The sequence below is a fragment of the Homarus americanus genome, unplaced genomic scaffold (assembly GCF_018991925.1).
Source record: "Homarus americanus isolate GMGI-L3 unplaced genomic scaffold, GMGI_Hamer_2.0 scaffold20465, whole genome shotgun sequence".
In the NCBI taxonomy this organism is placed as follows: Eukaryota; Metazoa; Arthropoda; class Malacostraca; order Decapoda; family Nephropidae; genus Homarus; species Homarus americanus.
Window position 1 is genome coordinate 9,601,652 of NW_024756914.1, and position 11,519 is coordinate 9,613,170.

At 45.9% G+C, this 11,519-nt stretch overlaps 1 protein-coding gene across 1 annotated transcript; it reads left to right on the forward strand.

The window, feature by feature from the left end:
• Positions 1 to 4,334: 4,334 nt before the first annotated feature.
• Positions 4,335 to 4,649, forward strand: LOC121857294. Its single transcript, XM_042353283.1, has one exon. It carries the CDS (start codon positions 4,335 to 4,337, stop codon positions 4,647 to 4,649), a length of 315 nt encoding a protein of 104 aa, XP_042209217.1.
• Positions 4,650 to 11,519: the final 6,870 nt, after the last annotated feature.

Below are 11,519 nucleotides of genomic sequence, written 5' to 3' on the forward strand. Positions count from 1 at the left end.
GTGGACCCTGCTCCTCATGAGGATCCTGCATCCGGCCCTATGGTCCCAGACACCCCACCCGGACTGCGCAGTGATTGGCCCGCTACCGCCTTCACCTCAGCCAATCAGCAACGCCGCTCATTTCACACATCTCCAACCTGATCCGGCAAAATCATATAAATACCCCTCAGCCTCGCCGTGAAGGTCATTCTACTCAACACTCTCAAACAGACAAGACCTCCTCTCAACAAGCTCCTCACCACACAGCAAGTGCATTGTTCATACAATATATATATACAGTATATATATATATATATATATATATATATATATATATATATATATATATATATATATATATATATATATATATATATATATATATATATATATATATATATATATAAAGCACCATTGTGAGTTCCCTTCTCACCTCCGTCCTTAGTGCGAGATTTCCTACGTGTACGTATGTATGTGAGCCTAACAAAGAGAAAATAGACAAACACAAAGAAATTTGACAACTGGTCACATACAATATGCCACAGTAGTTTCCAAGGGGTGAAGAGAGCAATCACTGGGGGCACTTACCAAAAGGACATATCACCTGACCACAAGTGACCTAGAATGAGTCAACTTGAGGCCATTATGCCGCCACCGGAACCGACGACCAGTGGAGTTAAATCATGGAAGACCGAAGCCGGTACAAGCAAGATGGGGAAAGGGACTGAGAGTATACAGAAAGTGCTGGTGACCACGAATAGAGAAAATCCACATAGATGGGTCAGGGAAACCATAACCAACAACGGAAGCGATGATCGGCGTGAAGAACCCAACGATTGCGGGTCGTGACTACAAGAGTCCAGCAGAGTCGCACTTCCAATAGTAAAAGTCAGGGTAGAGGAGAAGAACCAAGAGGAGAAAGGAGTAGTGGTCACTGGAGCTCTCTTCGATTCTAGCAGCAACCGATCATACTGCTTGCGTAGTCTAGCTAACCGGCTGCAGGCAGAGGGAAGGCTAGTTCCCCTCTCCATTGGCATGATCATGAAAGAAGGAAATAGTGTAAACACTGAAGAGATCAGTCTAAAAGTGGCTAGCATAGGAGTAAGAAAAAGCCGATCCATCACTATCTCCAAGGTCATTGTTGTTGAGAATCCATAGTCTTCTCTGAGAGTTTTCAGTCGAAGACACCCAAGACGTCGCCATGTGGGAACACCTCCGAGTTACTGCGCTATGCCAGGCACCGAGAAGAGTGGTATCTCTGATAGGGCTGGATGTACCACAAGCACTAGCACCATTGGAAGTAAGGACTAGGAAGGACGGAGAGCCGTGATTATGTCGTGATCAACCGCCTCGCCAGAACGACAACACCGGGCTCGAAGACAAGTCTGGAAAAACAGGTCAGGCACTTCTGGGAGTGCAACTCTGCCTACAGTAACGATGAAACCATGTCTGTCGAAGACAAGAGAGTTGTGATTCAGTGGTCAACGTCAATTACTCAAGTGGACGGACACTACCAACTTTCCAACCCATTTCGCCAAGAAGAACCGGGACTCCCAGACAATAAGAAGCTTGCCGAACAATGATTCGTGGGATTGAGAAAACGTTTTCTGAAGAACCCAGGGCTCTCTCAGAGGTATCAAGAAGAGATGAGACGTCTAATCAATGAGGGACATAACATAAGGAGTCTGCAATAGGCCGGTTGGCCTGTGCATGGCAGCTTGTGGGGTTTCGTGGTAAGATGTTGTCTAGCACTCAGGATGGATGAAAACTCTAAGGTGGTTTTCTTATATAATATGAGTTATATGGTAGACAGTCTGGTGCTGGAGGTGCCGTGTGGTGAGGAGCTGCTCAGAAGAGACGTTCGGTGAGTAGAGTGTTGAAGGAGGTAGATGTGCAGGAGCTTCGTTAGAGAAGATGTTGCCTGTTGCTGGCCTCCTGGTTGAATGAAAGCTGGACAGCGAGGAGCTTGCTGGGAGGAGGTGTTGCGTGTTCAGGAACCGAGAGCAGAATAAGAGCTGGTTGGTGAGGAAGCTCAGAGAAGGACAGCTGGTGGGTCGCCATGCTCGCTGGCGGGAGCGAGGACCGCCAGGCAGCGGCGGAGGAGGAGGTGTTGCTTGTTCAGGAAAAGAGGCCAGAATGAATCTCAATGGAGAGACAGAGCTTATATACCCAGCAGCCGTGAGTCATCTATGAGTCATGTTGGGAAAACCCGAGAAAGTCGCCGGTCTTTGGTTCCGTTGCTAAGATACTGCGGCATCTGGTGACGCCGCCGCCTGGGCCGCTAGTTTGGTTGCTAGGGAAGATGGTAGCAGCTGGTGGCTGCGGCTACGCAGTTGTAGGCAGTTGTAGGGGAGACGTCCACTACAAGCTCCTGTCGAGAAGTACAGTACTACCACTCTCTATCATCTATGAAATTATCTAGCCTTCTTTAACACTTTCCAGCGTTCCAGCACTTACTACAAAGTTGCTAAGCTTGTTCCACTCGTCCACCACCCTATTTGTGAACCAGTTCCTTCCTATCTCCCTCCTAAACCTAAACTTATCCAACTTAAATCCGTTGCTACGAATCCTATCCTGCTCGGATATTATAAGAACTTTATCTATATCCCCTTTATTGATTCCTTTCACCCACTTAAATACTTCTATCATATCTCCCCGCACTCTTCGTCTTTAAGGGAATGCAAGTTTAATTTCTTTAACCTATCTTGATTTGGAAGGTTTCTAAGTCCGGGAATCATTTTTGTCATTCTTCGTTGCACTGACTCCAGTGAATTGATATCCATTCTATAAGGGCACCAGAACTGAACCGCATAATCGAGGTGCAGCCTGACTAGCGCAAGACATAGTTGCAATATGACCTCTGCACTCTTATTACTTACACTTCTAGATATAAAACCTAATACTCTGTTTGCCTTATTTCGAACATTAACGCACTGTTTTCTAGGCCGTAGGTCCGGACTTACAAGTACCCCTAAGTCTCCTGCACAAGTCGACTTCTCTAGGTTGATGTTCTTAAGGCTGTATACATTGACAGTATTTGTTCTTCCAATATTAATTACACTGCACTTGCTGGTGTTGAATTTCATTTGCCATTTTTCTGACCACTCCTACAGTGCATTTGTATCCTGCCCTGAATTACTCTGCCATCCTATTTTGGTGTCATCCGCAAACTTGCTTGTCACTGCTGATCCCAGTATCTAGATCGTTTATGTAGATTATGAACAAGAGTGGGCCCAGTACTGACCCCTAGGGAACCCCAGTAGTTACACAGCCCCACTCATATTTAAAATCATCTACGCTGACCCTCTGTGTTCTATCTGTAAGCCATGATTTTATCCAATTTAAAACTTCCCCTCGATACCATGAGCCTTAACTTTTCTCAGAAGCCTCTTATGTGGTACTCTGTCAAACGCTTTGCTAAAGTCTAGGTAAATACCATCGTAATTTTCGTCATTATCTACTACCTCGAAGACTTTCCTAAAAAACGTCAGCAGATTTGTTAGAAAAGATTTTCTCTTTGTAAACCCATGTTGAGTCGTAGATTAATTTGTTTTTCTCTAAATGCAATCGAATGCTATTTGCTATAATTGATTCAAGAAATTTCCCCACTACTGACGTAAAACTAATCAGCCGGTAATTTGACGCTGATGCTGTCTCCCTTTTTGAACATGGGTACTACATTTGCCTGTTTCCCCAAGTCTGGCACAACTCCCGTGTCTGATGATTTTGTAAATAAATTTACGAGGGGTCCACTAATCTGTTCTTTACTCTCTTTCAAAACTTGAAGGAAAATTTCATCCGACCCTGGGGATGCTGAACGAGTCCCACATTGAGAACTCGGTGCTGCAGCCGGGAAGACCTGGTATCTCCCACAACACCTCGTGTTGAATCCCAACAAGCCAGAAAAGGCGAGAATAGTTTTTGATTGGGCAGCCGAATATGACTCGGTGTCACTGAACAGTCAGGTGATGCAAGGGCCAGACCTTAACAACAAATTGATGGGAGTCCTCATCATATTCAGACAAGGAAAGGTGGCACTCATGGCTGATATCGAGGCAGTGTTCCACTAAGTGCGAGTAGTACCCAAACATCAAAACGTCTTACGATTCTTATGGTGGACGGACGACCAGCGGTACGAGGCCCCCACCACATACCGAATGACAGTATATCCCTTTGGAGGTGTGTGGAGCCCTTCATGTGCCGGGAATGCGCTACAACGAACATTCCAAGGTTACGGGGAAAGTCTCCATGACGACATCAAGAGAGCGAGTCGTAACTTCTACGCTGCCGATCTGCATCTCTCAGTAGATTCACCAGGGAAGGCAACAATAGTTACCCATCAACTGAGACAGCTGATGAAGAAGGGCAGATTCAGACTTACGAATTGGGTCTGTAATCACAAGAAAGTCCTCAAGGCAGTTCCACAGAGAGAAAAAGCCGTGGGAGTAAAGGAAGTAATTTTGAAAGACGACAGACTCCCCACTGAACGAGTGCTGGGAATCCTGTGGGACCTGGAGAAAGACGAACTAGCGGTCCGGGTCCAGATCCCTAAGAAACCTGAGACGAAAAGAGGCCTTCTGAGTATGGTCAGCTCCATATGTGACCCACTGGGAGTCATCACTACGAGCATCATAAGAGCCAAAATCATATTCCAAGATGAGTGCAGATGAGGTATTGGGTGGGATGAACGAATGGCTGAACAGAACAGGGTGGCATGGCGAATATGGCTAGATGAACTTCCTCACCTATCATGGGTACACGTTCCACAGTGCTACCCACCCGAGGATGCAGTTGCAGCCGTGCAACTACACCACTTCTGCGACGCTTCCCAACAAGCGTATGGAGCTTTATCGTATCTGAGAACCGCGTGTGAAGATGGAACCCACCATATCTCCGTCGTGTGTGGCAAGGCCAAGCTAGCCCCTCTGAAACAGCAGACCATACCTCGACTCGAGCTTTGTGCGGCAGTACTGGCTGCCAAGGCAGACAAACAACTACGGCGAGAACTTGAATTACAAATAGACAGATCAGTGTTCTGGACAGACAGTATGGCAGTCCTTCAGTATACACGAAACACTGAAAGACGCGTCCATTCTTTCGTGGCAACGATACACAAGGATTCTAATGCAGAGCAATGGCTCCACGTGAACTCGGCACTGAACCCAGCCGATGACGCTAGTCGTGGACTACATAGAGCGGAGCTCAACGAGGAGGGCAGGTGGATTCGGGGACCTGCTTTCCTCTTGTTGGAAGAAGACATTTGGCCAAAGAGTCCAATGAGGATTCCAGACCTCACAGACGGAGACCTAGAGGTGAAGAAGGAAACCACGGTGCTGACGGCGAACGTTGACCAGGGGGAGGGTATCCTCGATAAGCTATGGGCCAGGTACTCCTCGTGGCATCGACTTCTGAAGAGCGTAGCGTGGATTAGAAGATTTATAGAATGGCAGCTTGGGAAGCGAAAAAACAAACATCACCTCGAAAATTGGCTCAAGGTCAGAGAATTGGAAGATGCGAAGTTAGTCGTCTTAAGACTTATGCAAAGGAAAGGATTCCCTCGAGAACTAAGAATGTTACAACATGGACAACCTGTGAGAGGTAGCGATGTGAATCGGCTGGAACCTCATCTGGACACAAGACGGTTTGCTCAGAGTAGGTGGCCGACTGAAACATGCCGCACTCCACCCAGACCAGAAGAATCCCATACTGTTGCCGAGGGACAACAGGATCACGGGGCTCATTGTGAGAGAGGTACACTCGACTAGAGCTGGACACTCAGGAGGAGAACACACTCTTGCCATAATAAGTGGGACATACTGGATACCTAAGTGCCGCAAATTACTCGACCGCACAATACAGATGCGTGTGACTTGTCGGAGGAACAACTGGAGGCCTACCCACCAACTCTAAGCCGACCTGCCAGAAGATTGAGTGCGCCCAGTAGGCCTGCCGTTCACCTACACTAGAATTGATTGCTTCGGCCCTTTTGTGGTGAAACAAGGCCGAGCCCGGGTGAAGAGATGGGGATGCTTGTTCGCCTGCCTGACCACCAGAGCCATACACCTAGAAGTCCTCACCTCACTAGACACCGACTTATTCGTCAACGCCCTGACAAGATTCGCCTGCCGCAGGGGACCTCCCATGCGTATTGGGTCTAACATGGGAACCGACATGATTGGAGCTAGCTGAGGGTTACGAGAGGCGGTGAGTGGCTGGAACAACAGTGACAAGGTCGGGAATGCCCTCTAGAAACAAATAGAATGGCAGTTCAATTCCCGACAGCCTCTCATACGGGCGGAGTGTGGGAGCGACAAATCCGCACTGTAAGGTAGGTCCTCCAGGGAGTGGTGGACACCCAGACGCTAGACGATGAATGACTCAACACTTTGTCCTGCGCCGTAGAAGATCATCGATGGAAGGCCCATCACCCCAGTGTCTAACGACCCAAAGGATCTAGAAGCACTAACGCCGCTTCACATAATACGGATGAACCTGGAGATACTGTCCACTGGAGGCGATCGGTCCTCAACAGAAGCGTACAGGCGAAGATGAAAGCATGCCCAATTCATCACGGACCAGTTTTGGAAGAAGTGGGTGAAGGAATATCTGCCGACACTATGAGGGCGACAAAAATTCTTCAAAACTTGCTGCAGATATTGTAATCATCTCTACTCTTTCCCCAGGAGTCAGTGGATGCTAGGAAGAGTACTGGAGGCAATACCGAGCAAAAAAAAGATGGCCAGGTGCGAAGTGTTAAAGTGAAGACAAAGGACTCAGTGTTAATACGCCCAGTGACGAAAGACTGCTTTTTGGAAGGGATCAGAGAGAGTGAATCTAATGGTAGGCTGTGATTTCGAGCGAAGCCTGACTGGGGGAGTATTACCGCCAGGCACAATTTGTGCACGCCAACAACATGTGTAAGTGAAGATACAGGCAGAATAAAAAGAATAAAAGGGAGAGAGGAAGAAGTGAAGATAAGAGTGGGTCAGAGAAAGAGGTAGAGAGATGGAGCGAAGAGACTGTTTACAACTAAGATAACCGACTAAGCGGCCGAAATGAAAAACACGTTGCCTCGACGGGCCCACAGCTGCCCATGAGACACAGCCTCAGGGCAGACTATTACCTTCTCCCGTAGAGGCAACATCTTGATTCTCATCAGCCAACATTTCTCCTGTAGGACATCGTCTTTCTTCTCGTTGGTCTACCCTATAGACCAGTAACACGTGAGTGAGAGCTGTTGAATCCTCTGAGAACACTAAACAACTTGAATAATTGTAGTTATGTACTGTACATTAATAATATTGTTTAAACTCTGCGTCCTGATGTATCAGCAGTTGTTACATGAGAGATGCATTCAATAGGCTTTGACCGAATTGTATTCTTCGCGTCAACGTAGAGGGTCTTATTGTCCTGCACAGCCACAATCGCTCCAACGAGCAGTTACAGCGAGAGATCAGTTCCTTGACAACGACTACTATGTACCGGTTCTCAAGAAAGCAAGAAATTAGAAAACAAGGTCGGAGATAGAAACTATGAGGGAAGCTTAGAAAACAAAGAATTGTACCATACCCTGTCAAGTGCTTCCTGGTGCTGGAGCTTTCCTGTCTCGGTATGCAGTCGGGCTACATCAAAAGCATTGACACCCTCTCCCTCTAGTGTGGTGTTCCTTCAAGTGTTACGGTGTGGAGTGATCATCTTCCAGGTGAGGGGGTCAATTTGGCACTTCTTCAGGTTTGATTGAAAGACTATCTTTATACCTTTTCTATTGCGTCAGCATTACTTTTACTATTCATTAGGTGACTGTAAAGTAATTGTTTTGGCAGTCACTATCGTTCATGCCTGTAACATGATCGGTCCAACATAGTTGCTCATGGATGATAGCCTCGATTCTCCAACAGTTGGTGTCAGCGAGAATACTGCCGTTTCTTCTTGTCTTCCCAGCGAACTCAGAGGATGGAACATAAACTACGTTGGTGAAAGTTTTTATGTGCCTTGAGGTGCCTCCTGTATGTGACCCATGTCTCACTGCCATATAGCAGGGTGGGGAGGACCACTGCTCGATATACGTGCAACTTTGTAGATAATTTCAGCTTCCTACAGCTGAAGACATGGGTATGGAGTCTGCCAAAGGCTTGAGGTGCACATATGATCTGATTTTGAATCTCTTCATCGATGTCTGTGGTGGCGGACGGGTGGGAGCCAAGATACTGAAAGTGGGTAACATTGGAGAGGGTAGTACCATTAACCTGGTTGGATGGTAGAGGTATGGCTGAATCAAGGGCAGGCTGAAAGAAAATCCGAGTATTTTGTACATTCACCTCAAGGCCGAAGTGTGCATAGGTGTTCAGGATCTCCTGTAGGTCACGTTCAGTGTGAGCGATGAGGGTGAGGTCATCTACATGTTCAGTGATGGAAGCAGCTGATACATTTGTTCCTGCCTGGAGTCTTCTTATGTAGAAAAGTCCCTTCATCTGGAACTGGATGCCCACCCCACCGGCTAAATTGGCACAGGCATGAATAAGGAAGTCAACCAAGAAAATGGAAGAGATAGTTGGTGCGATTGTGCAGGACACTGCCGTTCATGCCATCGTGGATTTGCTTCACACTGGTGATGAATTTTGGTGGGCAGCCAAAGCGACTGAGGGTCCACCAGAGGGCTTCCCTGTTGACAGAGACGAAGGCTTCAGTAAGGTCAATGAAGGCCATGTAAAGGTTACAACGCTGTTCTCTGCACTTTTCCTGTATCTGGCAGGCAGCAAAGTTCATGTCATTGGTGCCACGTGATGGTCTAAAGCCACATTGAGATTCTGGGAGGAAGTTTTCCACCTCAGGAAGAAGTTTGTTTAGGAAGACTCGAGCAATAACCTTGCCAGTTACGGACAGAAGCAAAATCCTGTGGTAGTTGCCACAGTCTGACTGGTCTCCTTTGTTCTTATAAATATTGAGGATGGGGGCATCTTTAAGAGCTTGGGGAGATTTCTTACTCCCCCTTTATATTCTCCAGAAGAGAGTGAAGATGGCTAGTAAGCAGAGGTCCTCCTGCTTTATACACCTTGGCTGGGATTCTATCAAAGCCTGTGGCTTTGTTATTTTTCATTTGCTTGGTGGCAGTAGCAACCTCATCACGGGATGGCGGATAGGTGAAGGACCTGCTGGAGAGTTAAGACATTCACATTGGTGTTTCAGTTGAGCAGCAAATGATAGTGCTTTCTCCAGCACTGACAGATGCCTTCTTCATCTTTAATTAAAAAGTGGCCATAGATGAGTGGAGGGGGCCATACATTGTTAGTGGAATTTAAAAATTCACACATCTTTTATTGATCCACAAATTTTTGCATTTAACACGCTTTATTTTCCAACATTCGTTCTTTAGATTGTAAAATTTGCTCTGGGCCACCATTTTCTTCTGGCAAAAGATATCAGTCTGAGACTGAGGGTTGTTCTGCCAGTCAGTGAGAACAGCACATCTACCAGTGACAAGGGTGTTGATTACCTGGTTATCATCAGACCAATCCTGGTGTTTTCTTTCGATCAGGCCAAGGGTCTCGCTGCAGGTTTTTGTGATGACTGAGTTGAGGATACTCCATTTGCCACTCAGAAATAGGTTGCTTGTTGTTTGTCAGCCCATCATCGAGCTGCTCTCTGAAAGCATTTTTCTATCACTTGGTGTTAAATAAAACCATTTCTGGAGGATTATTGCTTTCGTCATTTTGGGGCGAGCCGATGGGAGAGTTTGGCTCTGACTAGTCAATGATCTGTGTCACAGTGGTCTGAGCCACGCCTGGCTCGGTGATGAGGACATCTTGGCGATCTCTTTCTCTGAGAATGATATAGTTAATGAGATGCCAGTGTTTGGATCGTTGGCCTGTCTAAACAAGGTGTTGGTGATAGTGAGGTTGTGTGCAGCACACTTGTTGAGGAGGAATAGGCCGTTAGGATTACACTTGCCTAGTCTGGCAACTCTGGCATTTAAGTTACCTAGAAGCACAACTTTATCTTCTCTTGGGAAAGAGGTTAGCACTCTGTCAAGGACGGCATAAAAGGCTTCCTTGATGTCATCCTCTGCATCCAGTGTTGGGGCGTAAGCACTGACAAAGAAGGCATGATGTGAGTACAGTATATGATAAACTAAATAAAATACATATCTACAGTTGGTACAGTACAGTCACAATCCAAAGTTTCTACATCCCCCTGGCTGGGTGTGAGCCGAGGCCAGGGTTGAGGTAAGGCTGGGTGATCGGACTTGGAACCAATGTACTGTAGTTACTGGCACCAGTAAATATTGTAAACATGACTATATGAATTCCTAGTATGTGTGAAACCATAATATTCCCAGGGTTATGGTAATATTTATACATGTATAGGCCTCACCTTGTCGACTGACCGCTCACTCCCTCTTGATGAAATTCGGCCGCTGGCCAGCCTTTATATATGCTGCCCCGATGATTCATGTGTAATACGAGTACTCGCATCTAGTGGTTCCAAGTCAGTGTTTTGGGACCGGGCAAAGTTTTTCATGCTCCAATCTTAACATGTTATTGTTATGTGTGGCAACAATGTTATGAATGCATTTGTTATGCAAGTTCATGCCATGTCAGAGTTGGTAATAAGTTCCTTCCTGTGCTCGTGTGCTATGAGTCTCGGAGTGTTGTGGTGGTGGAATGTCTGCGTCCGATCACCCAGCCTTACCTCAACCCTGGCCTCGGCTCACACCCAGCCAGGCGGGGTGTTGAAACTTTGGATTGTGACTGTACTGTACCTTACACACTTGGGGGCTAAAATGGCCATCTAAGCCAACTCCCAGTCCACGCCTGCTATGCGATTTGAATTTTCCATCAAACGAACATTTAGATAAGCAAATATCACCCTAAGATAGTGAAGAAGAAAAAAAAAAAAAAACAAGGGTGAAGAATAAAAAATGAGAAATAAAATATTAAAAGTAACATCCCACAGTGAAGGGATTAACTATTCACATTCTTACAGTGTTTATCTCAAACTTGAAAAAACAGGACAGTAGCTTATGTGACTGGAAACTGAGGTGATGGTCCAGTTGCTTGGGTTTTCCAAGAGGCTAACAGCAAAGAAATGAGGAGCACATCTATACAACCAGGCAGAAAAAGATTTAACCTTCTCTCTTAACAATGTGACTTCATACCAAGTGACTGTTTCATTGGAATCCAGTGTGAAGATGGACACTAATTTTCATATTCATTAAATTTTTGGGTATTTATCATAATTTTGGGTCTCTGAGAACTTGTTTTCACTCCATAGACAACAGTAGTTGATTATAAACAGTCACCCTAAACCTGCACCAGGTAAGAAATTAAGTTTATACCATGAACAACTGGTTCACTCAAAGCAGCATTTTAAGCTTTTTATACAGGAGACACCGTGTCAATAACTTTCATTATTGTTTTTATGAAAATGTTTCATAAATATCAGACACAAAACTTATATAAATTAATTAGACAGGTGATTTTTTATGGAACTGTAAACTTTTCTCTTCTGAAACTGGAACCACAGGTTGTGAAAACAAAAGG

Bases quoted from the DNA above. Each gene is read 5' to 3' on its own strand.
- LOC121857294 (XM_042353283.1), top strand. From the start codon at position 4,335: ATGAAGAAGGGCAGATTCAGACTTACGAATTGGGTCTGTAATCACAAG.